Source organism: Onychomys torridus, chromosome 7 (assembly GCF_903995425.1).
Source record: "Onychomys torridus chromosome 7, mOncTor1.1, whole genome shotgun sequence".
Lineage (NCBI taxonomy): Eukaryota > Metazoa > Chordata > Mammalia > Rodentia > Cricetidae > Onychomys > Onychomys torridus.
This window is the reverse complement of record NC_050449.1, coordinates 97030721-97058556: the sequence shown is the minus strand read 5'-3', so window position 1 is coordinate 97058556 and position 27836 is coordinate 97030721. Positions and strand designations below refer to the sequence as shown.

At 39.9% G+C, this 27836-nt stretch overlaps 1 protein-coding gene across 3 annotated transcripts in view; it reads left to right on the top strand.

Annotated features, from left to right (window-relative positions):
* Dnajc13 (DnaJ heat shock protein family (Hsp40) member C13) overlaps positions 1–27836 on the top strand; it is a 116013-nt gene that overhangs the window by 67575 nt on the left and 20602 nt on the right. For all 3 annotated transcript variants that reach the window (XR_004945409.1, XM_036192185.1, XM_036192184.1), the window contains 18 exons: positions 669–871; positions 1783–1867; positions 5147–5301; positions 5789–5834; positions 8139–8293; positions 9772–9973; positions 11152–11267; positions 12511–12589; positions 14161–14296; positions 16144–16328; positions 16700–16774; positions 17439–17558; positions 18269–18448; positions 19424–19591; positions 22034–22147; positions 23232–23348; positions 24443–24620; positions 26759–26850. Coding sequence is in view for 2 of the 3 variants with exons in the window: in XM_036192185.1 (XP_036048078.1) it covers positions 669–871; positions 1783–1867; positions 5147–5301; positions 5789–5834; positions 8139–8293; positions 9772–9973; positions 11152–11267; positions 12511–12589; positions 14161–14296; positions 16144–16328; positions 16700–16774; positions 17439–17558; positions 18269–18448; positions 19424–19591; positions 22034–22147; positions 23232–23348; positions 24443–24620; positions 26759–26850 (2406 nt within the window). In the remaining variant the exon portion in view is untranslated. The remainder of the gene's footprint in view (positions 1–668; positions 872–1782; positions 1868–5146; positions 5302–5788; positions 5835–8138; positions 8294–9771; positions 9974–11151; positions 11268–12510; positions 12590–14160; positions 14297–16143; positions 16329–16699; positions 16775–17438; positions 17559–18268; positions 18449–19423; positions 19592–22033; positions 22148–23231; positions 23349–24442; positions 24621–26758; positions 26851–27836) is intronic.

Below are 27836 nucleotides of genomic sequence, written 5' to 3'. Positions count from 1 at the left end.
CTCCCCAGCCCCTAGAAATTCAGTGTCTTTAAACTGATTACTGTATTTAGCACCAATAGTCACACAACTCCATTTCCTCCGAAAGCATTAGGTGACTTGAGGTTCTAGAGACGGACCTATATTACAAAATCATGGCTCAGATCTTACAAGGCTGTTGTTACAGGAATGTCACTCACAGGGTAGCATTGATTTTTTTTTTTTCAATGAATTTTTATATAGTACTTATTACTATTCTAATTGTATATCATCTAATCTTCACATAGTATGATCATTGAATAGTACGTGCTCATTCTGGGAGCCAAGAGCATCCCCTTTACCACAGTGTTTGGTCCTATCCTCAACCTCCCAGTCTCAGTCAGAAAGAGGGACTAAGTCTTTTTGTATATAATTTGGTTTCTGTCCACTTTGCTTATCATTTGTGCACTTTCCACTGTTCTGCATACTCTTTTATTTGCCAAATAAATGGTTATTCTTATATTATTAGTCAAATTTGGGTTCCTGAAATGCTGTTGGCAAGATCTTGTGTATTCATAGTATATTTGCCATGCTGGAACATTACTGTCTCATAGTGGATTTTTGTTTCTTATGTATTGTACTGATATAGAAAACATTGGCAAACATTTCATTTGATTTTGTGTTTGTAATAATGATGCCTTCAATCAATTAAGATGCAAGAATTATGGGCCAAAGGAATGTTGAATGCAAAAACCAGATGTTGGGCTCAAGGCATGGATGGATGGCGACCGCTCCAGGCGATACCTCAGCTTAAGTGGTGCCTGTTAGCCAGTGGGCAGGCTGTTCTGAATGAAACTGACCTTGCCACCTTAATACTGAACATGTTGATCACAATGTGTGGATATTTTCCAAGCAGGTACAATCTCATTGATGTTTTCATAACTAGAAGGGACTCTCAGATATCATGATCTCTCCATTGTGTGGATATGTCCTCTATAATGTTAAAGGATTACTCTGGCAATTTAAAACAAGGATGTCCTCTATGTGGCTTGGGAAAGTGCTTCTTTGACCTTTAAACTTTTTAAAACAGTTATAAAGAAATAATTTGCAAGTTATATTAATGTGGTAACTGAAAACAACCTTTTCTGAGGGATTTCAAATAATCTTAACATAATTGATATTTGTCAGCTGTACTCTAGCACTCGTAACAATCATAACATTTACATGGATTAGATAGGAATGTTTGGAAATAGAGATCTATAGCCCATGTCAATACTGAGTGTCAGCTCCTCATCTGCCGGGCTAGCCAGGCCTGCTGTTGACAATGGAATGATTGATAGCCCACAGCTCACCCCATAGGACCATTATAGGCAAGGATTTGCTTCCTGTAACAATCACATTTGTAACCTTTACCTGGAATATTTCTGTCTTCATAAAATATTTGCACACACATCATAAAAGTACTGACCATCATTAAACTAAGGTTCAGTTTATTGGACAGAGCTTGATATAGGGCCTTTGGGGGGGACTATCCACAGACAGTGTGTTAGACAACACAAAGTTTAATCAATTAAATAATAAATAAGAGTCTTTGGCTCTTCTAGGGTACTGTTTTTCAAGGAAATCTTATGGAAGGAAATGAAGTCATATTAAACAGCCAGTAGATTTAAACCAAATACCTAATCATGTTCCCAGCTGTATGAGAGCTTAGTCTTCATTTACAAAAGAGGAAGGTAACTTGCTTCATGCCTAGTAGAATGTGATATACTCTGAACATACAAGTTCCAATCAACATATTCAATGTTGACCTTAGAAACTATTTTCTAGGGATCAGGATAATGCCATCATTCGTCCTTTGCCCAGAGTGAAACGACTGCTGTCTGACAGCACCTGCCTTCCCCACGTCATCCAGGTGGGTCACTTCTGGTCACCATGCCAGACAGTATTTTCAAGATTATTTTATTTTACTGTAAGCCCTTGTCTTTATTTCATTATAACCCATTCCATTTTCATAAAGCTGAACTCCAAGTTACATTTGCTTCATATATCCTTTTTTTAAGACTTAGTTATTTTATATATGTATGATGTTTTGCTTTCATGTGTATCTGTATACTGTGTGCATGCCTGGTTCCTCTGGGGGCCAGAAGAACAGGTATCAGTTTCCCTGGAATTGGAGGTACAGCTGGTTGTGAGCTGCCTTGTAGGTACTGGAAACCAAATCCAGGTCCCCTACAAGAGAAGTCAGTGCTCTTAACTGCTGAACCATCTCTCTAGCCATAGTTCTACATTCTATATTTAGTTGTTAATCTGAATATACTGGGGAAGATTATATATCCAGGAACCTAAATGTGTGATATCTTCATATTCCAGAATCATTCAAAAGGGATTTTATTTATTATCCATTCTTCAAAATCCCATCACTGTGGGAACTGCAAGGGTGTGCTCCTTTGTACTACAGATTGGTATGGGGCAAAAGGGTACAGCCTACAGATAAGGGCACACTCATTTCTCTAACAAGTAACAGCAGACTCACTAGCATTCTCGGGGTTTAACAGGTGAGGGTTTTTATGGATAGCAACCACTTCAAAGCATAGACTTGGATACATAGGGTATACTAAAATTTCTTTTCTTTTTCTGCATTATGCTGTTCTTTTGCAATTTATAATATAACTGAGGCTATATCCAAATAAGTAGGTTCCAAAGATTTTAGGTAAACTTCTTCCTGTGTATTTATTATTCTGTCCTTCTAACTATGTATTCATTATTCCATTAACTCTACATAGACCTTATGATCTGTGGTGATCATTTTTATCGTTTTAATTGAGAGTGATAGTTTATATGTTTTAACATTGATGTGTTACTACCTAATACCTATGGAAACCACTGATAACATGAAGATCGCTGAGTTTGAGAATGCAGTTAGCCTTTTTAATTTATTTGACCAGCATATGTCTGAGTCAGTGTTCTATTGCTGTGAAGAGACACCATGACCAAGGCAACTCTTAGAAAAGAGAGCATTTAATTGGTGGTTTGCTTACAGTTTCAGGAGACTAGTCCATCATCACGGAAGGGAGCGTGGCAGCAGGCATGGCAGGCATGGTGCTGGAGAAATAGCTGAGAGCTACATCCTGATCTACAAGTAGAGACAGCAAACTGCACCTAGCTTGGACTTTTGAAACCTCAAAGCCCACTCTCAGTGGCACACTTGTTCCAACAAGGCCATACCTAGTCTTCCTAATCCTATCAGAGTTTTACACTGGTGACAAAGCATTCGAATATATGAGCCTATGGGGATCATCCTTATTCAAACCACCACAGCGCATACGTGTGTGTGTGTGTGTGTGTGTGTGTGTGTGTGTGTGTGTGTGTGTGTGTGGTTTTTCTTACTATGGACATTTCTGTTCATACCCTTAAGTGAAAGTACACTGTAAGTTGTTTTTAAACTGTTCCCAGCTAATCCCAGAAGATTAAGTGGCTGTGTATCTGAGGTGATACCAAAAGAAAGGGGTTTTTGTTGTTGGATCCTGTCAACATGAAGATAAAGTACCCAGAAAATCATCACCCAAACCTTCTCCCAAGGGTTCTAGTACTGAAAAGAAAAAAATAAATGCAAGCAGCATTAGATTTGGGATTAGGAAGGGACAGTTGAAAAATGTTTAAGAAATGTCTGTATAGAAAGAAACTTGGTCAATGAAGGGTGTTTATTTTAACTAATCAACACTTCTGGTGGTATCTGAAGAAAAGGAAAAGAAGTTTTTGATAAATTTAGCCTGTGCCCCCTAGACATGTTCCCACCCAGAACTTACTATATAAATCTGGCTGTTCCTGAACTCACAGAGATCATCGTGCCTCTGCCTCCTGAGTGCTGGGATTAAAGGTGTGTGCCACTATGCCCTGCTAAATTTAGCTTCTTTAACACATCCTTCTGTATGTTTTATACTGGATTCAAAATATTTCTTGTAAGTAATTTTCACTTAATTTTCCTCTGTAGGAGCCCTTGCTCTGGCTGGAACACAAGTAGCTGAAGCAGTTTTCCAAGCAACCATGTTGTGCTTAGAAAGGGATCCCTGTGCTTTACTTAACGTAGGATGGTCACTGGTTTGACCACATACAGCTTAAGAATTTTTGAGTGGTGTAGTGCACAGTGAATAGATGTCCTATGTTTTCTTGGACAGTGACAACTTAAAATACTCTGTTGTTTGGTAGTGTGAGGCAAAACTAACATCTGCTATTTCCTAGTACCTAATCTCAAACTATAGCTGCCCTTAACATGACTATTCTTGATTTTTCCTTCCTAAAACTTGCCATAGCATGGAACAGTGCGATTGCCTTGTTGAACAGATAGAACATGAAGCAGGAGAAACTTAAGACACCAACTTAAAAGAGAAACAGTTTATCTAGACTATTGGCTGTCACATGGAGCTAGTGTTCACACCTGGGTCTATTGGTCTGTCACATGGAGATAACGCTTATTACACCCTGCATTGTATGCTTGTTTCATTTTTACTAGTAGTAATTGACCCCAGATTTGGGTTTCTTTGGAAGCAAATATTTATTGAAAATTGAAACACCACCTTTATTATATAAGTAATAAGTAAAACGTACTAAAATGGCTTAGCATGCATCTGTTCAGAGCAGCTCTGCTCGGGCCTTTATTAGCCGAGATGCAGTCAGTGACCTGGGGTATCCCTCAGTGTTCTAGAGCCCGTGGTCTCTCAGAGCTTTGTGGTCGTGGCAGCCTCTGGGTTGCACTTCCAGCCTTGCTTTTCAGTGCCATTTCAATAGGGGCTGGTTTTTGTTTGCTCTACAACTTAAGTAGCCTTCAGGTATTTTTCATATCTGCTTAACTGAAACTAATGCAACACAGACACGTACACACACACACACACACACACACACACACACACACACACGCACGCACTTGCCCTCATATGCAAACATATGCATGTAGATACTCTCACAATCAACTTACTAGTAACAACATAATAAAACTAGCTTTGGACACATTTGAGCCTTTGTCTATCTCATTTTTTTATCAGTTCTCAACAGTGTTTTACTATCTGTATTAAATGTAGAATGAACCTTTTTAAAGTTGGTTTGAGTCTGGTAGAACTTTATTGTGTTCCATGGATATAAAAATGATAGCTTCAGTTTAACTCACCAAACAAAATGTTTTTGTTTACTTTTTCAGCTACTGCTGACCTTTGACCCTATCCTTGTTGAGAAGGTTGCTATCTTATTACACCACATTATGCAAGATAATCCACAGTTACCTCGTCTCTATCTCAGTGGAGTGTTTTTCTTTATCATGATGTATACAGGTTCCAACGTGCTTCCCATTGCTCGGTAAGAACATGAAAACACCTGTCTTAAATTACCTGTTATATGTGACACACTTAATGGGAACTTTTGCATCATTGCTTTTTTTCATTATAATAGTTATCTAATTAAATGTCTAAAAATTTGGAAAGTAGAAGGTGGGAACTCAGAATTGTGGCAGTTTACCAGAGTTAGTATTTGAAATTTATTTTATTGTGTGTGTGTATATATTTAATATAAATGTATTTATCTTATACATGCAGTTTTATATATTTTGCTATCTTAATGAATATCTATATTACTATGTAGCCTTAATATAACTGTACTTCAAAATCTTTATAACACATTTCAGGTCTTTCCTTCAAGTAATTTGGGAATATGGATTTATGAGTTACCCTTTTAACTTCTTCTTTTAACCTTTTTAAAATTCATTAATGGTCCAGTCTTTAAAAACTTAAATTCACCAAAACCTAATCAGTTTCTCTATCTGAAAGACACTTTATTTTCTTTCTAGGTTTTTGAAATATACACATACCAAGCAGGCTTTCAAGTCTGAGGAGGTAAGCACATCCCCTGCCTACACATAGACACTGAGTGAGCTGTCTCAGCACTCTGAGATAGCGTTAGGAGTGTGCTTACTAGGCTATAAGTACTTAACAGCAGGTAGCGCTTAGAATTCATTCACCTTTTCTGCAGTACCTGCACTTTGCAGATTTTTTAAATGGAAGTATTGTCCATTATGCCTACATTGAAATCATAACTATGGGTTATTCCTTGATAGCTTTTAGTATGCTACTCTCTTCAATTAAGAGTTAGATTAGCAGTTTTTATAGAGATGTTATTATAATCTGAAATCTCTTAAGGTTCTTTAAGACTGGAGCTGTACTTGTGTTCAGATCCCAAGGCAGAAGAGATGGCAGGTTTCCTTTTTGAAACTACACTGTTTTCACGTGCTCTCAGAATGTTCTTGCCCTTACATTCAGGAAAACTGAGAGCCAAAAAAAGATGACATTTAGGAGGCCCATCAACCTGAAATTGTATTACCTATCAATTATTTTACAAAGAGACTTTAATGTCAAAAAGTTACCAGCAGGTGTTTTCAAATTTGTTAGGCTTTTGCTAGAGCATTTAATTTTTTACGTTACCAGCAGACCACTGGTTAAGACATGAAGATTGTTGCACCACTTTGACAGTAATAAAGACTTCATAGAGGAGCCACGGGAGCCCTAAGAGTGCCTGGTACTATTAGAGTGAAACGGGCGGCGGCGGCGGCATTTCACAGGTTATGAGTAGAAACTGAGAATATGAAAAAGCAGTGTCTCTAGTGGTGCTTAATACAGTATTAGGTGTTTTTTGTTTTTTTGAGGGGGGCATCCTTTCTCTTTTACTTCTGTGCATCAGTATATAGGTAATTTATTTTAAAGAAATAAAGCAAAACTGGGCAAGGGGGTTTTGTGTGTGTGCACTTCCTGTGTACCTATGTGGAGGCCAGAGGTCAACTTTGAGATGTCTGTCTAACCTCTCACTGAACCTGAAGTCTGATGTGTCACCTGGGCTGCCTCATCAGTGAGCTCTGTCATCTCCCTCCATCCCAGTGCTGGGTTACAGCTCCTGCTGCCGCTCAGCTCCGAGGTGGGTTCTGGGAGTCCAGATCCAGATCTTCATGCTTGTGCTGAAAGCACTTTACCTTCTCGGATCTCCCTCCAGACTCCGAAAACTAATAATCTAGAAATTATTCACCCTAACTATTTTGAATAATTGCAGCAAAATTCTATATGCAGGAAGTCCCAATAATACAACTTTAGGAAGCAGAACAGCAGACTTTCACCCAGCGGTGTAACAAGTAAATTTATCAATATTGTTGGCAAATATCTAAAAATCTCGCTTTTGAATTTGTGTTCCATCCTTAGTGCTGTCCTAGAGAAGAAAAACTTGTTACTTACCGAGGTGGAAGGCAGAGAGGCATTTGCATTCTTTAGGGCCAGATTTCAATCCTGAGAGGAGTGAGTTTAAAAATGGGGCATGTTAAATTGTGAGCCAGATTTGGACTTCTTGATCCAGTTAGTTGTAATTACTTTAGATGAAATCTGCCCTCTTAAGTTCTATGCACATTTCATGAGAGCACCCTCTTTAAGACCTCAATTTAAGGACTAGTGAGATGGCTCAGCAGGTAAGGTGCTTGCTAATCAGACCTGGAGGTCTGAGTTGAGTCTCCAGGACCTACATGGTGGAAGGTGAGAGCCTGTTTCTACAAGTTATTCTCTGACCTCCATGAGCATACCCTGGCAGTGGACACAGACACACGCACGCACACAGTAATTTTCAAAGGAGCTAGACTTACTGGGTTTTGAAAACAGCAGGTGTGGGTAGAAACTGCAGTGCCTGGTATAGACAAGGTCTTTATGGATCTTCCTTGTTACCATCCTTGTTACTCACGGCCACAGGCTCATCATCCTTAGCCCTTGTGTGGTGGTGCAGCTGACCCCTGAGAAGGTTGAGACTGCTGCTGCAAGGCTAGTGGCTCTTGCTTCTGCCTTTGCCTTCACATTTCACTGCATTCCTCTAACCCCTGCAGCACAGCAGGGTGTTGTTCCAGTTTGTTTGTTTGTTTGTTTGTTTGTTTGTTTTGAGGCAAGGTCTCTCTACATAACCTGGCTGTCTGGCCTTGAACTCAGAGAAATCCACCTTCCTCAGCCCAAGAGTGCTGGGATTAAAGGTGTGTCCCACCACATTTGGCCTGGTGCTCTTTTCTTGAAATGCTCTAATAATTTATTTATGAAAGATTTTAAAGGTAATTTTATTGTTTCTAACTATACTTTGTCCATTTCTGTTTTTTGTGTTTTGTTTTGTTTTTTTTTTTAAAGACTAAAGGACAGGATATTTTTCAGAGAAGTATACTTGGACATATCCTACCTGAAGCAATGGTGTGCTACCTAGAGAATTATGAACCTGAGAAGTTTTCTGAGATCTTTCTAGGTGAATTTGACACTCCAGAAGCAATCTGGAGCAGCGAGATGAGGTGAATAAGTCCTGGCTGTGTTGATGCTCAGAATGTTTGCTGCTGGTCACCTGACTTGATTTCCGTTCATTGCAAGAAGCATTCTTACTAGTCTTTGTACGGTCAAGGCCTGAAGCTTCTTCTGTTCTGACAGGAATTTATAAATTCCTGTTAGTATAGCTTTTGTATAAGAGTGTGACCTGTTGTCACTATTAGCACTGCAGTCAAGACACAACTGGATTCTTGGCAGTAGGCCTGTACTCCACAAACTGTGCCCATATAGAATGACTCAGACTAAAGATGCCCACAAGAATTTTGATGAATTTCCCAGCTATCTTAGTTAGGTTTCATTGCTGTGAAGAGATACCATGACCACGGCAACACTCACAAAGAAAAACATTTAATTGGGGCTGGCTTACAGTTTCAGAGGTTTAGTCCATTATTGTCATGGCAGGAAGCATGGCAGTATGCTGGCAGACATGGTGCTGGAGAAGAGGCTGAGAGTTCCACATCTTGATCCGCAGGCAACAGAAGGAGACTGTGTGCCACACTGGGCATAGTTTAAGCATATGAGACCTCAAAGCCCGCCTCCAGAGTGATAGACTTCCTCCAACAAGGCCACACTTCCTAATAGGGCCTATGGGGGCTGTTTTCCTTTCAAACCACCACCCTAGCCAACAGGTTTTGACATCACAAGGAAAGGCATGCCATGGGAAAAGCCTGTGGAAACAGAAAAAGGTGAGAACCAGACACACATGGCAGGGTACATATACACCTCACCTGTCCATGGATGTTCATAGGTCCAGGGTGATGGCTGCCTCTGTGAAGCCCTCAGCTCTCTTAGCTGCATGATATTTGGTCTTTGAGTCACTCAGTTCTCAGGCCAACTTCAGATTCTCCATGCCACCTATTTATTATCATTGGATTTCTGGAGTAGGTTGACCTTTAGGCTTGTTTTTTGCTGGCCACCATATTTAATGGTGACATTCTATGTGTCAGTCATATTTTTGTTAGAAAAATATGTAGGGATATAGATAAATTAGAAATAATTTTGTGTGTAATATTTTTCTTTTTAAATTGTCTTGAGTTCCACTCTCTGAAAGATTTTTCTTACCACATTTAGTTCTGCTTAGCTTAGGGCCAGATAAAAACTAATACCCTGTAATGAGCTTCTTTGAGCAGTAGCAAGCTTTAGAGCCTGGCTGTCCTGCTACCTGATACACGTGCAAACACCATCTGACTTTGTAATGGCTGGGTTTTTAGTAGGAATGATTGAGTGGATTGGTGTTCATCTTTGGTCTTTATTATCAAGTATTATATATAGTTTTATTTCTCCTGAGTATTTACACAGTATGATTAAAATCCCCAATACCATTTAATCAAGCTTTATAATTGAGTAGTTCTGAAGATTTATGTAATTTTCTTGCTTGATTACCTATGTTTCTCTTTAAGTAAACTAATCCTTCAGAGTGCCTGAATGGAAGCTTCTGTGATTGTAGGCGCCTCATGATAGAGAAGATTGCTGCCCATCTTGCTGACTTCACACCTCGTCTGCAGAGCAATACGAGAGCACTTTATCAATATTGTCCCATCCCAGTTATCAATTATCCACAGCTAGAAAATGAATTATTTTGTAATATTTATTACCTCAAACAACTTTGTGATACACTCCGGTTTCCAGATTGGCCAATTAAAGACCCAGTAAGTTCAGTTTGTTCCTTCTTCTGAAATATTTCTTTACACTGTGTATATGTTGCTGTGATTGGTTTAATAAAGAAGCTGACTGGCCAATAGCTGGACAGGATAAGGTTGCAGGGAGAGCCAAACAGAGAATGCTGGGAAGAAGAAGGGGGAGTGAGAAGAGTCGCCAGGAAACACGGAGCAAGACATGCTGGAGGACACGTAAAGCCATGAGCCACATGGCAGCACATAGATTAATAGAAATGGGTTAATTTAAATTGTAAGAGCTAATTCATAATAAGCCTGAGCTATCAGCTGAGCATTTATAAATAATACTGGTTATTCAAGAGCAGCTGCAGACAGAAACTTCCACTTACAAATTGCGGCCCATGTTGGGCACTAGGTGAAGCGTTTATTGAATTATTCTTTACCAAACCAATAAATAATCAGGAGTCAGATGTCAGGGTAAGAACCTGAAAGAACAGAAGCAAAGGAGCAGCTACCAATGACTTCCTACCTCTTCTGTTCCTTCCTCCAAAAGGGCTGAGATCCTCTCTCAGCCCCACCTTATTACTTTGTGTCCCATCTGTCCACAGTCCTCCAAACCTCTATGGTTAATTTTGGTGAACTAGTGGCGAGCTCCACTTTCTTGCTCAAAGCAAGCTTTATTTTCAGAGTGAAATCACAATATTACACAACACTTTCTTAAACTGCAAAAGCAATTTCTAAACACCTGAAGATTTTTTTCTTCCTGTGATAAGAAGGATAGTAGCCTCTTTAGGTATTCATGGTACTGTGCAGCCCCAGTGAGTTCTCTGTTCCTTGTGTTTGTTTGAGTGCCAGCGTATTTATAATATGTAGGTGACCTTAAGAAAGGTTCCACAGTGTGCTTGCTTTCTTAGCACAGTGTGCCTTGTACTAATATTGGGGTTTCCTATGTTTTATGAATGTTTCTTTAAAAGTTAACAGTAGAGATACATTAGTGAAGAATAAAAATATAACTTAAACAGAAGGAAGTTCTGTAACTAATAACCTGGCTGGCAACAGTGTTAAGATTTTTTGTATGTTAGTACACTGTTAATTGGATAGCCTAGAAATGCTGATTTAAATAAATACAGCACTAATATTATATGAACCTGAAATTATATTTTGAATCATTTTATTTTACTGAATACAGATTTTACTCCTCTTTCTTTAAGGTTAAGCTTCTGAAAGATTCCCTTGACGCTTGGAAGAAGGAAGTGGAAAAGAAGCCACCTATGATGTCAATAGATGATGCTTACGCAGTGCTCAATCTGCCTGCAGGCCAGGGGCTGTGAGTTATTTCAGTATTATAGTAGTAGATGTCTGCTTTAGGCATTAATGAAGGCATTAATATCAAAGATGAAAATCCATTTAAACCAGCCATCTTAAAGGGTTTTTATTTTTTTTTTTTTGCCTATTTATTGATACACAAGGCCTATGAGAATAATCTGGAATACTAGTCACCAATTTTGACGTATTATAGATTTACTAACCAGATTACGTTTCTCTGATCTTGTTGGTAACCATTGCATTTTATCAGTTGAACTGTTGTGTTCAGTGTGCCTAGCCTTCACCTGGTACATGGTGCTCCTGCACATGCTTAGTTCCCGCTCCCTCCTACATTGTATAGTGTGCCTGGGGAAGGTCTGGTGGAAGTGTGCCCGGGACACTGTGTGTGGATTGGGAACATCCCTGCGGAGTTTTGTAGTGACTACACCTGGTCCAGGAAAATGGCTTCAAAGGCATTTTTTAAAGTACAAAATAAATGTTTGTAAAGTTTTCTTAATACTGATACAGTAACTTAAAATTACACAGTTTGCAATGGGATTTCAGACATTTTTGACAAATTGTTGGATTTTTAAAACATACTTCTTAGTTTATCAAATCCCAAATACAATTCTATAATTTTTTAAAAATAGATAATACTAAAATTATATTGTAAATGACTAAATTTTATAATGAACCTTGCTTAGGGAACTTTTTTTTTTGTTTTTATTTAAATATATTTATTTATTAATTTTTTTTCATTTTACATATCAAACCCAGTTCCCCCTCCCTACCCTTCTCCCACCTCCTCACCTCCCTCCCACTCTACCCCCATCCACTCCTCAGAGTGGGTAAGGCCTCCTATGGTAGTCAACAAAGTCTGGCATACCAAGTTGAAGGAGAGCCTAGCCCCTCCCCATTGTATCAAGGCTGAGCAAGGTATCCCACCACAGGGAATGAACTCCAAAAAGTCAGTTCATACACCTGGGATAAGTCCTGGCCCTGCTGCCAGGGATCCCACTAACAGATCATTGCTTAGGGAACTTTTAGCTTTTACTTCATCTATAAAGATAACATAAAAATATAATTATAACTTAAATCTTATTGGATTTAATTGGATACCTAATATATGATCAGTTCCAAATACGGGATCAGTAATACAACTCCTGACATAGAGATGTGAGCATATTCCAGCATCATGTTAGATGATGGTGCAAGTAGTTTTTCATGTACCTTACTGTATTCACAAACAGTTTCTTTCCTTCCAGGCATGATGAAAGCAAGATTAGAAAAGCTTACTTCAGACTCGCACAGAAGTACCATCCCGATAAGAATCCAGAAGGAAGGGTATGTGCCGCCTTGGGAATGGGCCTCACTTGATTTTGTTCCATAGCCTCATCCTGTGTACCTAATGTAAACAGGACTCTAGCCACAGCCTGTGCTTTCTCTGTGGGTGCTCTTTTCTCAGTCTACTGGAAGGGCTGCTCCTGTGACTACCATGTTTAGGACAAATTTATTCTCTAGCCTTACCACTTCTGTTTGAGAATTAACTCTTAATTGTCAATCATAAGAATTATACATAAACTGTATTTAAGGTATGTCATCACCATGCAGATTAAGTAACATTCGTGTTTTTTTCTAATGGCACCCAAAATTCTTGTCATCCTAAGAGAAAAAGTAGGAAATTGGAAACATAAGTATTTCTGACCAGGAAGACTTGATGTTAAAAGATGCCACTTAGGTGAATGTAAACATTTTGTAAAGTAAAGGCCTGATTGGCTTTTTGTTTTGTTTTTGATTTGTTATTAATTTAAAAATGAGTTTTTGTTGTTGTTGCTTTGTTTTGTAAACTTAGCAACTCAAATTCATCTCAAAAATAAAATAAAATAGAAAGTTTGGCCTTACTTGTCACATTGATAGGCTTAACTTTTCAGATATTAAGATACTGCATAAAGCTGTTATAGGGAAACTGGTAGGAGTCGGGCCCTTACGTGAGGCTTATGCTGCTGCTGACTGATGTTTCATTTAGAAGAAAATCATTTATTGTCTCCGAGTTGCAGGATCCTCATGAAGACACTACTAGAACACACCGGAAGAGCTAATTTACAGATTCAATAAGATAATAGAATTTAACACAGTGCTTGGCTTAGTGCTCAGTAAGCAGTAGCACTCAGACAGATAAAATCAGCTGGTGAAGGTGCTTGCCCCTGAACCCAAAACTCAGCATGAAGAAAAAAGAGAGCTAGTTCCCACAAGTTGTCCACTCATCTCCATATGTGAGACAGCAGCTGACCCCTCACACATAGATGGAAATGTAATAAAAAAGTTTTTAAAGAATAAAGTGAACAGTAGTTCTTAGCAATAATCTTCCTGCATTGAGTCATTCTTTGGTATGTATGAGGACTTTAGGGATTTTTTGTTGTGTTTCTTGTTTGTTTTGTTTTGAGACAGGATCTCGTATATCCCAGGCTGATCTCTAGCTGTCATATAGCCAAGGCATTTCTATTACTCCTGCCTTCTGGGGTTGCAAGCACATGCCACTATGCCCAACGTCTTGGGTGCTGATTTTGAAACCCAGGGCTTCATGCATGCTACACAAGCACCGTGCCAATTGAGCTACATCCCCAGGCTCTTTAGTATGTGTGTTTTTACATATACTTATGGCATATTTAAATTTTTATGCAAGTATTTTTCCTTGTGTAAAATTGAAATCCTTGGATACTTATTCAGGAAAAAAAAAATGTAGTTCCCTCTTACAGTATTCCAGCTAGATGACAGATGGAATGAATTCCTTAATGTGAAGTTAAAATAATTAAAGAAATTAGTAAATTATAATAACCAAGTACCAATAATGTCTTGTTTTAAATTTTAATTAGAAAATTTCCAATTAAAACCTAATTGTCTGTGGTTACATACAGGACATGTTTGAAAAAGTAAATAAAGCATATGAATTTTTATGTACCAAGTCAACAAAAATAGTGGATGGTCCAGATCCAGAGAATATAATTTTAATTCTGAAAACACAGAGCATCCTTTTCAACCGTCATAAAGAAGGTAAATCCTCTGTCGTGACAGATCATAGATTATTTTACAGCTAATCTAACTAAGTTACTTGTTCTCTAGTGTATTCTAAAAGATTTGGAATTGTTATTGCAAAGGACTCTGGGAAGTGAGTTTCTGGTTCAGGAAAGCAGCCACCTTCCAAAGGAAGGTCTCGAGCCATGCCTACTGTGTGCCGCCTTCTCTGCCTGTGCTTTTCAAAGTATTTTGCATTGCCAACAAGGTTTCAGTGTTTCTTCCCAAGTGATGTTTCTGTTTTGTGGTGCTACATGGTTAGTTCTGTGTTTAGCCATCTAGCAGCAAACACATTAAATGATATATCAGATAGTAAATGGAATCAGGAATTTAAAGATTATTTAATGATCTTCAGTGACATGTCAAAAACTGCCTGACCTGGCTCCAGCAGCCCCAGAAGGTGGAGAACACCAGGCACGTTTGGGTTTTAAATGAAGAAGAAACTTGAAAAGATTGTCCATCTCACATCTGCTATTTCATACTGTTTCTCTCAAGACCCTGTGTCCTTTGGAATCATTAGAAAACACTGGTTTCTATGAAAGAAGTGCTGTTTCAGAGTTCAGGATTGTCCAAATGTTTGAGGGCCATTGTAGTAGTCCCAGCAGTTAACAGCCCAGAATATTTAAGGCTATGTTGAAAATATTTCTTTGTTGGGTTTAATATAGCAGATAATTGTATTGGCTTGGGAGCAATGTAAGATGGTGTAGAGAGAGAAGGAAGGAGAAGTGCAGAGTGAGGATTTGAGAACAGCGTGGATTGTCTGGGCAGCTTAAGATGAGAGGGAGCTGTGATTGGATTTTGGAGGGGGCAGCTGAGAATTTAGCAACTGGATCATTGAGGAGAGTTGTAATCAACACACCTTTGTATTTGACTTGAAGCGAGCATGTACATAAATGTACTCAGAACCCTTAATAATTTATTTTTAAACACATACATTCATATGTACATACATGCATGTTCACTTTTTTTCTTCTCAAGCCAGCTTAAAACAGAGTATAACTTAAAGCACTGTACTCTTATTTCAAGTGAAGTTACAGAGGTGCTTAATATCATGGCCGAGGAGGCTGGGGAACCGGCCCAGTGGTTAAGAGCACTGGCTGCACTTCTATCCATAAGACCTAGGTTCAATTTCCAGCACCCACATGGCAGCTCATAACCATCTCTAACTCAAATTCCTGGGATCCAGTGCTCTCTTCTGGCCTCCAAGGGCATCAGGCATGCACAGTGATATATAAATGCAGACAGAAAAACTCATGCATGTAAAAAATTTAAAATATGTATCATGAATGATTATTTGCATATCTGCCTCGTTTGATAGTTTTTAAAAAACAAACTGGATTTTAAAATTCTCTTTGTATACCTATATGTGACAGCTTTCACCTCGGAGTGTTCTTATCAAAACATAACTAGGTAAATAGTTAATACATTTTTTTAATTTAGTATTTCTGATAATAGTTTATATTTCGGGATTTGCAAATACTTAAAACAAATAGTAAGATAGAAAGAGCGGGGAGCCTGTTCATAGAAGCTGGTCACACAGTGCTCAGTGACAGTGTGATTTCAGGAGCACTTGCTGTGTCTTGATGAATATAATAAGGTGAAAAATTACAATGGTCACATGGATGACAGAAGGCTGATATTCTGAAAAAATCAATTGTGTCCATGCCAGGTGCAGTTAATTAAGCAGAAAGTACTGTAATTCACCACATAAGTTCACTGAAAAGGAAAGGTAAATTAGGAACTGTTTAATATGTGGAGTGTTTTATTTTTTGAGGTACCATAACTGAGTCATGTTTAACTTTAACACTGTCTTTCTGTTATTTCAGAGTTACAACCTTATAAATATGCAGGATACCCCATGCTAATTAGGACTATAACAATGGAGACTTCAGATGACCTCCTTTTCTCAAAAGAGTCACCACTGTTGCCTGCGGCTGCAGAGCTGGCTTTCCACACAGTCAACTGCTCAGCCCTCAATGCCGAAGAGCTCAGAAGAGAGAACGGGTTAGAGGTAATAGGGACAAGCCTCAGGCTTATCTTAACTTGTCCAGGTGCGTTAACTGGCTCTCGATGGCCCAGAGTCTCAGTACATGCATTTGGTGCAGTTTTCCCTTTTCCTCTATTCCTGCAGATAGCAGTGGTTATAGCAGAGTACTGAGTTCAGAGGTGGTAAAGATAATGTTGCTTATAGTTTCTGGGAATGCTTTTAAAAAGCAGCAAGCCCCTGAGGCCCTTTATTTACTTGTTTATTTAACAAATGTCAGTTGAGTGTTTAGTTACCAAAGATGTAACATTAAGAGGTTATGTGTTCTTATCTGTGCTGGAAAAGGCTTTTTACCCTTCAAGTCCAAGTGGAGAGTTAATGGCACACTTCTTTGACAGGTGTTACAGGAGGCGTTTAGTCGCTGCGTGGCTGTCCTGAACCGCTCCAGTAAACTAAGTGACATGTCAGTGCAGGTGAGGCTAAATGCTGTGTTGGACGGGTGTTGTAGAGGTCAACTGGGGTGCTGCTTAAAACACGTTCTGCCTTCCACCCTCCACGCTACTGAGTCTGAGCGTAGAGTGGGGCAGATGATGTGATTCTCAAGTAGGCTGCAGGCAAGGCTGGTGCTGCTGGTCACACTGTAAGAACACCACTAAATGTCCTCACTGCAGTAACCTGTGTCCCCACTTTTGTTTTTTTTGGCTTTGTTGGTTGGTTTGTTTGTTAGTATTACGAGATGGGGGTTTCTTTGTGTAACAGCTCTGGCTGTCCTGGAAGTTGCTCTGTAGACCAGGCTGGCCTTGAACTCACAAAGATCTGCCTGCCTCTGCCTCCTGATTGCTGGGATTAAAGGCGTGCACCACCACTGTCGGGTGCAGATATTTTAAAAAACAAAACTATTCTTAGCTCAGTGATGGCACAAAACCAGGCTTTGATATGTTTGTTCATGGTATGCTGGCCTTTGCATCTATAAGAAATCTTAAGATTTCTCCTAATTTAATCAAAATGTCCTGTTTAATTTTGGAGCATCCCATATAGCATTAAGTATCGCTCACACATCTGTTCAGAGTTGTCTTCTGTCATGTCTTACATAACGAGCACCTGTGTGATTGCTTCTGTCTCTTGTGCTGTCTGTAGGTGTGTGGACACATAAGCAGGTGCTATAGCGTGGCTGCACAGTTTGAAGAGTGCCGGGAGAAGATCACAGAAATGCCTGGCATCATCAAGGACCTCTGCCGGGTGCTGTATTTTGGCAAGGTATAGCTTATACCTGTCCTCTCTGGGTACAGTCACTGTGGGTTTTCTTTTCAAACAGCAAATGTGTGGTGTACAGCTACAGTTTATCCAAAAGTATTCGTAAGTCAAGTACTTGTATCTTCTAAGTATTCTCCTAGAAACATTGCTGTAAACGATGGGTTTATTCTTATTCTGGCCCACATAGCAAGAAGTGACTCTCAGTTTCTAAGGCAGGAAAGAGAGAAGATGAGACTAAAATCTAATAAAAGGGCAGGACTTGGTAAACCTGTGATGTGGTCACAGATCACTGTGAGGACTTCTGAGACCCAAGAACATGCTGATTCCTCCCAACCTGGAATTGCCAGTAGAAGCCAGTTTTGAAGATGGCATGGCTGACTGGGAAGAGACTTTGTTGTGTGAATAGATAGGATGGAAGTGCTGATCTTGGAGGGAGGCAGCAGACTGGGGAACCTGATCAGAGTTCCTCAGCTGCTTCTGCTTGATGCCTTCAGTAGGTTTAGTAGGAACAAGGACGTTGGTGTGATTGTATTAGCAGTGGTGCTGTTCCTTATTGCATTTAGAGGAAAGTTGAGAAAGCTGCTGATTCTCTGAGCCTGCACACTGGAAGATACTTTGTATAAAAAGATAGCTAAGCTGGCATGTGTTCATAGCTGGTTTCCCTTGGCAGTGGTTTTCACCCTGCAAGTCAGTTCTGTTCCTTTTCCTTGTAGAGTATCCCACGGGTGGCCTCCCTTGCAGTGGAGTGTGTCAGTTCCTTTGCTGTCGACTTCTGGTTGCAGACACATCTATTTCAGGCTGGAATTTTGTGGCATCTGCTTGGTTATCTGTTTAACTATGACTATACATTGGAAGAGAGTGGCATTCAGAAAAACGAAGAAACAAACCAGCAGGTAACTTTAACCCAAACCCATGTAGACTTTTAGTAAACCATTGAGAAGCAAAGCTTGAGCCATTCAGAGTGCTGTGCTTCAAGATGGCTGTTGACTGCTCCTGAAACTGGCAGATGTTCTTTAAATGTAACCCAGAGTGACACCAAAATCACTTCATAGCCCAGACCATCTGCCTGTCTCCCGGCTCTCCAGTGCAGTGATTATAGCTGGCACTACTATTTGCAACCACTTTTGATTTTAACCATTTATGCTTGAAGGATTTAAGGCAAGGGGATTGAAGGAACAGAAATCATGTAATATTTTCTTAGATACACAGTCAACTTTATGATTTCAGAATTATATAATAGGGAAATATAATAACATATCAGGCTCTTGGGACTAGCTCTCCCAGCACCTTTGTACTTGTCTGATTTTTGTAGTTTTTTTTTCTATCTCTTGGTTCATATTTGTTGTCATTCACTGCTCATATTCCCAGCATGTGCATCTCGCAGTTAGGTCTCCTTCCTGTCTCTCCCTCTTCACTCCAGGTGATTCTGTAAGACACTGAATTGAATACAAATGAGCATGTCAGTACTAAGGGGTTTCCCTATTTAAAAACAAAATAAGCCGGGCGGTAGTGGCGCATGTCTTTAATCCCAGCACTCGGGAGGCAGAGGCAGGCGGATCTTTGTGAGTTCGAGGCCAGCCTGGTCTACTGAGCTAGTCCAGGAAAGGTGCAAAGCTACACAGAGAAACCCTGTCTCGAAAAACCAAAAGAAAAAAAAAAGTAAAAACAAAATAAATCTTGAGATCTTGAGTGTATTAGTTCTGTAGTGCTGATGTTGATACACCTGTGCCAGCTCTTTCCTTGCCAGTCATTAAAATGTTTCTATACAGTATTAACACCATAAAGCTAATTGTGTCATTTATGTAAGGAAACATAACTACGTTAATGTCTTGTTGGGTTATGTTTGTTTGGTTGGTTTTTTATAACAGGAAGTGGCCAACAGTCTTGCCAAACTCAGTGTTCATGCTCTGAGTCGCCTTGGTGGGTATTTGCCTGATGACCAAGCAACACCAGAAAATCCAACCGTAAGGAAGAGTTTGGCTGGCCTGCTGACACCCTACATTGCTAGAAAGCTTGCTGTGGCTGGTGTTACTGAGGTATGGACTATAGTGCCAAGCCGAGTTTGTGAACAGTGCAAAATCTTTTAAGTACTAACGGAGCAGGATAATCCCAGTTGCTCTGAGAAACCTGAGAATTGAATATTTACTTGCTTGTTCTCTCAGCCAAGAAACTGAGTGTTCTGGAGGTTTATAGCAGTGACAACAGAGCTTAGAGTCTGACCCCTGGCACAGAGAATTAGCTTCACGTTTCTCAGCAACAGAGCCCACCATTATTCTCACCAACCTTGAATCACAAAGGGCTAGGACAAGAGAGTGAATTTGCAGTGATATCTCCAGTCAGGGACCAAGTTTGTTTAAACATTTGTTATAAGTCATAGTTTATTCTTGGTCAAGGTTGAAATGCTGAAAATAAATCCATGCAGTTCACACCCCCTCATCCATACATTTACATCAGTTCATGGTGAATAAGTACTACTTCAGTGCCATTATAACGTGTGTCCTTTTTGGTAAGGGTCATTGAGAAGCAGCCTAGGAAAATAGCAATAAGGAATTAAACCTGTAAAGCTGCACTAGGTAGCGCTCGGCCAAGTGCTTTGGGTAAGAGAGGCCTCGGGACATTACAGTGCAGCATGTAGGTTGTTCATGCAGAAGATTACACAAAGTCGAGGCCAGCCTTGCTACAGAATGAGACTTGTCTCAAACAACAGAGATTTTAAATGAGCACATTAGACTCCATGTTTGGTGTTAGAAAACCAGTGAATTATTGGATCTGTACTGGATATTAGCTGTGGTCATCCTTGAGTGGTAGAATGGAGGTCCTTTTTTTCCTCCCTTCTTCATTTCTGTCATGAGGAAAAAGTCCTCAGGCTTCTAAAGTTCCAAGTACTTTTAGAGTCTAAGCCCTCACTTGCTTGATAGTTTGTACGTGCTTACAGTGCACTAGTATGGGGGTTTCAGTTCCCCTAAGGAGGAGTCAGCTGTTTTGTCCCCTGGGTCTTCTCCTCTCCAGTTTGATGCTTTTTGTTGACTACAGACATCCTCTCCAGAAATACCAGAAATTTAAGTGTTACCTTCTGCAGCCTTAAATTTTTTTTATTTTAAAATCAAGTCTTTCCATAATATCTATCTGTATTTAATGAAATCTTATTTTAAACTGTCTGGTTCTCAGTGTGAAGCTGTTTCTTACTATTTTTCTCCAGTAGTCTTGCAACCTTTGAAGGCAAGGCTTGCATGGCTTTGTAGATGATGAAGCTTACATGATGTCTTAGTCACTTTTCTGTTGCTGTAATAGAGATAGAGGTAGCATGACCCAGACAACTTAAAAAAAAAAATTATTTGGGACTTGCTCATAGTCTCAGAGGGTTAGTCCATCACTACCATGGCAGGGAGTGTGGTTTCAGGCCAGCAAGGCACTGGAGAAGTCACTGAGAGCTTACCTCCTTATCTGAAGGCAGAGAGAAGGTGAGACTGGGCCTAGTGTCATTTTTGAAACCTCAAACCCACCCTCACTGACACACCTTCTCCACAAGACCACACCTCCTAATCCTTCCCAAACAGTTCCACCAGCTGGGAACCAGACATTCGAATATATGAGCCAATGGAGCCATTCTCATTCAGACACCACACATGCTTTACTTTTTTCCTGACCTAGAGCTCTGGAAATGAGAAATGGAAACTTTTTAATTCAAACACTTGAGGTGTGGAATATGTTTACACTTGTAATTGAAGAGAACCAAACGGAACCATCATCATTGGTCCTCGGGTGCAGCCTGAGTCAGGGCGTGGACAGGAAATCTGAGCTGTGCCCACCCCCTCCATTTTCCTTAGTAGGATTGTGCTTCATAAAGATACAGATTTTGTTTCAAGTATATGTATGTGGAGAAAGTATGAGGTGTATTTAGAAACACTTACTGCTAACTAGATACTTAGGGTACTGGGTTTTTACAGAGCAGAGTGAAGATTGAGGTATTTACTGAATTCAGGCTCAGATTTCACCCCAGTCTCACATTTACTGATGTCAGACCTGGGACAAATGTCAGCTTTTGTAGCCTTGGTTTTCCTGTACAGCAAGGTGGAGGGCTATGGGAGCCTGTTGTCAGGTTCCTTGTGGCTTTACCCAGCAGGTCTGCATAGAGAGGATGATTAGGACCATGGTGCAGGTGTCTGAGATGGTCTGCACTTGGCTGTGCTGGGGGAAGGTCTTTTGCTCTAGCCCTTGGTGTCTCTATAAATACTCTAGGGCAGAGACAGTCAGGGCCCATTGGAATAGGTTCCAGGTCCTCTCGAGGCTATCCTGTATTTTCTATCTGTTTATCTCCACAATCTAAATCCTGCTATCTAATATTTCCTGCTGCTCTCACTCAAGAAAACTCTGGGGAGCTGTGGGGTTGGTGGGTAAATGCCCTGCAGAGAGGGCATCAGCAAGCTTCTCAGTCAAGCCTCCCTGAGTGTCACCTAACAGGACTATTGTCTCCCTAGATTCTGAAGATGCTTAACAGCAACACAGAGAGCCCTTACTTGATGTGGAACAACTCTACAAGGGCAGAACTGCTTGAATTTCTTGAGTCACAACAAGAAAATATGATTAAAAAGGTGTGTTAATGTCTTATATGCTCTTAGGTGACGACTTCTGATGGAATCTGTCTTGAAGTAAAATGTTTACCAATTAAACCAACAGCTTTTGTCTACCTCGTCATTGGCACATTTTAAAGATAGCCTGGTGTTGTATAAAATAGTACTTTAGGGAGTTAGAGAGATGGCTCAGCAGTTGGGAGTACTCAGCACTCTTCAGATGATCTGAGTTTTATTCCCAACCCCTTAGGCCAGCTCCTAACTCCTGTAACTCCAGTACTAGTGGGTCACATCTGCCTCCTAAGGTGCCTGACTCACCTGTACAAACCCACAGGCAGGCGCACACACACACACACACACACACAGTTAAAAATAATAAAAACATCTTGAAAATCCTGCCTTAGGATTTTTTTGTTTGTTTTTTTGAGACAGGGTTTCTCTGTAGCTTTTGGAGCTTGTCCTGCATCTTGCTCTGTAGACCAGGCTGGCCTTAGACCAGGCTGGCCTCAAACTCGCAGAGATCCACCTGCCTCTGCCTCCCGAGTGCTGGGATTACAGGCGTGTGCCACCACCGCCTGGCCAGGATTTTCTTATTGTTACTACTTCCATGCAGCTAGAATGTTTAGTCATTTTCATGCCCCCAAAATGTTGCTCACAAACTGCTGTTCCTGTCAAAGCTTCCATTATCAAAACTGACATTTCCTCTACCTTCTAATGGAGAAGCTATTAATGCACTGGGAGAATTGGGCACTTTAATTCAATATATTCTTGTAACTCCCAGTCCAAATATGCTCATTTCTCAGCCAACTCTACCAGCACCCCATAGCATGGCCAGGGTAATTGTCCACTAGAGGGGTGAGAGGAGCAGTGTCATGACCTGCTTTATATTGCCAGCTCTAATTCTTGACTCACTCCAGTGACCTTCTGAGACTTCAAAATGAGTCCTAATAGTCCTAGCAGAAGTAAAATGCTCTGCTGTCACTGTGCCTATTCCACACACGTCACACCACATGTGCCCTCTCGGAAGTGTTCGGTGCATTGTTAAAACAGGGTAGATTTACAAACTGGACATGAAATTCTTACATCTAACCGTCTTTTTTTAAAGGGTGATTGTGACAAAACTTATGGGGCAGAATTTGTCTACAGTGACCATGCCAAAGAACTGATTGTGGGCGAGATTTTTGTTAGAGTATATAATGAAGTCCCGACTTTCCAGCTAGAGGTCAGTACTTGCCTTTGAATTTTATTTGATGATATTTACTGAGGACTACTACTGATTTATTGAAGTTGTACAAATTGAAATTAATACTTCTTCATTTGCTGAGTTCATTATAAGTTGTCCTGGCTAAGTATGGCCTCTTCATCTAGATCAGTGATATTCAACCTGTGGGTCGTGACCCTTTCGGGGGAGGGGGTCAAACAACCCTTTCATAGGAGTTGCCTATCAGATGTTTGCATTACAATTCATAACAGTAACAAAATTATAGTTAAGGAGTAGCAATGAAATAATTTTATGGTTGGGGTCCCCACAACATGAAGATCTGTATTAAAGGGTCACACATTGGAAGGTTGAGAACCATTGCTCCAGATTGTTGAAGAATTGAGTTTCATGAAGCTAATAAAACAACTCCTTGTTTCTTAGCTGTCCCTTTTATTTGCTGCTTTGGGGGAAAGGCAAAAATTTTGTGCTTGAGTGGCTTATAAAGAGAGAAGTGAATCATATTGTGTATATGCATGGATGTGTACCCACATACATGTGAGATAAGGTCTTGCTTTCTAGCCTAAGCTGGCCTTGAACTCAAACTTCTCTTGCCTCAGCTTCCCAAGTAACTAAGATTACAGACATTTACCACCAAACTGGGTGAAAAGTAATGCTTTGTTTTAGAATTTGCTCCTGAAATAGGAATTTACCAAATTATAGTGTATATTACTATTTACAGGATAATATGTTTAGCTCGTCAACAAAATGAGTTAAATGATTAGAAAAGACCATTGGAAAGCTAGCCCCTGAATTTCTGTTGTAACTGTGTCATTTTTGTATTATAAAAATGCAATTTAATTATAAAAAAAATCACATATGCTCTTATTTAGATTGGTAAAGGGGACAAATATCCTAATCCTAAAATGTTACCAGGATACTGGTGAAAGTGTGTAAGACCTCAGACAGTGAAGTGAATTTATTGGTTTGATTTTTCTCGCTCCTTTATACATAGCTGTGTTCATTTGTGGTCAGTTTGTCACATCCATTCTGATTCTGGAGGTTTTCTCTTGCTGTAGAGTGGCACACACATTCACATATTTGTGTGCTTGGCTCAGGTTCCAAAAGAGTTTGCTGCAAGTCTCTTGGATTACATCGGCTCTCAGGCCCAGTACCTCCACACGTTTATGGCCATCACGCATACTGCAAAAGTGGAGTCAGAGCAGCATGGGGACCGCTTACCAAGAGTGGAAATGGCTCTGGAGGCTCTGAGAAATGTCATCAAGTACAACCCAGGTGTGTGGTTGTGCCCTTGATTCACAGCACCATTCTAGCAGAGCAGCCAGGGGGTTCCAAAGCACTCAGTTTTACTGTGGAGACTCAGGGAAGAATCACACTTGACTTTTGTGATACATTGACATCATAATAAAAGGAGTTGACTCCAAAGATCTCCTAAGGCTAGATAGAGGTTGAGGTACTGTGTTTAAGAGAATTCATGTTTAAGAAACAAACAAAACTGAAATAGCACCATTTGTTAGAGTGAATTTCTACAGTGCTGGTATAAATCACCATATTGTGTTTACATGCTTGGATTTATTTATTAGATGATCTAAATTTTGCCTCTTTTGTCCTCAACACAGTATTATTTGCACGTAGACACTCATATTTTTTTAAAACTGTCTATAAAGTTTTTGGTATGTAAAAATTGAAATATTAAAACAGGTGAGAGTTCTTCTCTTAAATGTCTTTCAAAGGACATTCAAAAACTCGCAGATGACCATCCTAGCTGCCTGGGTCTAGGTAGGTATAGTACAAGTAAAATGGAGTTACCCTAGCATGGCCTTCATTTCTAGCTTATGTTCCTCCCAGCAGAGGGAGACTCTAGAAAAGCACTAATTCACAAATTTAAATTTCTTTCTTTCTTTCTTAAATTATTTATTTATTTTATATGCAGTGGTGTTTTGCTTGCATGTATGTCTGTGTGAGGATGCTGGATCCCCAGTTAAATTTTCTTTAAGGTATTTATTTACCCTCCTCAATAAATACTGAAGTGCTATTAAAATTTTTGGCATTTGCCAAAATTTTGTTCATATAACCAGTAGCAATATTAGGAAAATTATTCATTCACAAGGTACATTGAGATGTTACTAAAAACTCTTAAACCCCAAAGAGAACATTATTCTGTATTGTTTGGGGTTGTCATCATAATGTATTACAGGTGTTTCGAGGCACAGTGAAGCTTCAACACAGGAAGTCTGTGGTTTGCAACTAATAGAGAACCAAGGAAGGCCTGCATGGGAACTTAGCTTCGATTCTACCCCTGTAGTTCTGTTAGGACTGTGTGCCCTTCAGCATTCCATTGCTTAGTTGTGACGGTTCTTACCTATTAAGAAGTGGTTTGAAACAGAATTTAAAGGTAGCCTATTGAAAGGGCTGCAGAGATGGCTCAGTAGTTAAGAGCACTGACTGCTTTTCCAGAAGACTCGGGTTCAATTCCTAGCATCCACATAGCACCTCACAACTGTCTGTAACTCCAGCTCCAGGGCACCTGACACCCTCACACAGATATACATGCAGGCAAAACACCAATGCACATAAAATAAATAAATTTTTTTTAAAGTAGCCTAATGAATGTTTTCAGACTTTTGGGGATAAAGGCATCTAGGACCTCAAAAAATTACGGATTGCACTCTTTTAAGGGTGTGTAGCAGAAGGAATTGTGTGCTGAACAAAACCCTTTGTTCTGTGTTTTGCTAGCAGATGTATGGAATTGGGACTGAAGTGGGTAAGAATGGAAACATTGTTCTGTTGGGAAGAATCCCTGGTGTGTGCATATCAAATTGCTTGTGATGTTGTCTTCAAGCGGCAGAGTTCTGTCCCAGTTTTAATTAAAGGCTAAATGATATCAGATTCTCCCAAATACAGTTATGTTGAGGGAGTAATCCTGAAGTCTAGACACAATTGTCCAATCTTTCAACTATAATTATCATCTATAAAGTTCGTGCATGACAATGGATAATTGAGCTACTCACCCCCCCCCCCCAACAACAACAAAACCCCACAACGTTTTGAGTTAGCTTACCTTGTATTGGGCTGTGTTCATATGTGTCCTGAGATTCATGCACTGTTTGGGCTGTAGATTGGAGACTACTGGTAGAGGTAATAAGTAAAATTACCTTCCTCTATTTAAAATTTTTGAGCTGTGTTTGTACTGATTATTTGAAAATTTTCTTGTTTTTAGCCTGGGACTAGAGGTAGGCATGTAAGCAAACCAAAGAAACTCTAATACTCTGTTCTTTGCCACTTAATACCCTGTGCTGCTTCCAGACATTCTTCAGAGTTCAGAGATAGGCTTCACAGCAAATAACTATGTTTTCCAGAGGCCTAAATTGTGTCTCTTGTAAATAAAATGACTACTTGTTCTCATTTACTAGGTTCTGAAAGTGAATGCACCGGGCACTTTAAGTTAATATTTTCTCTGCTACGAGTCCATGGAGCTGGTCAAGTGCAGCAACTGGCTTTAGAGGTAAAACTGTTTTGTACTAAGGAATGTTGTGTCTCCTACCACTTACTGTCAGTGCTTTGAGAATTGATTAATCATTATCTAAAGTTGATGAAAGCCTGTATGCTATATTCATTTTGTCTATTAGGTCAAATTCATGTATTTTTGAAATTGAATTAATTATGAATGTAATTCTACAGAGCAAATGCTGGACACTGTCATTCAGGGTGGTTCTGTCTGTGGTTGTTGGCATGTGTCAGGGCCTGGGTATATTGTAGATTGCCATGTGGAGTGTGTTAGGGACCAGGCTTTACTGGAAAGTTTAGTAGCTACAGATCAGCAAGAGGAGAAGGCAGTTCCCTGTCTTGGTGCCCACAGAAAGAGATTATGACCAGCACACCGCCTGAGGATCAACCTCACCTCTTTCCCTCAGTTGCTTCTCTCCTTGTAGACCTAGCACAGAAATAACCGTTCCGCAAGGCTTGCAGAGCCCTTGGTGAAGAGTTATGGAAGGTGTGTCACAAGCCCTTGGGTGGTAAGGGTCCCAGAGAAGTTGGAGGCCTTTTCTCAAAAAAAATGAAACCATTAGTCCCATAGGATGCTGTTTTGGTTGCAGCAGTTGATAGAGTCAGGAAGCCCCTGATCATGGTCATGTTTGTCCAGGCAACTCAGAGTAAGGGCTTGCAGTCATCCTCAGATGGCCCTGTCATTACAGCACATGGTTTATTACCAAAAACACCAGTTTCAACCTTGCAGTAGCAGGTACAGAAATAGCTTTTAAAAAAACACTGTGTAATGTGTCCTAAGATTACCTTTCAGTTTATCATATTCTTAATAGAATAGTAGTCGTTAAATTCATCAGAAAACATTAACAAGCATGTTCTTTGCATTGAAAAACACGTTTTACTACTTACTTCCTTCAGAAATCTTGTAACTTTTTAATTAAACATTATTAGATCTAGAATACAGTGCTCTGGAATGCTGAACCTGGTTCAAGTGGCATCAGTCTT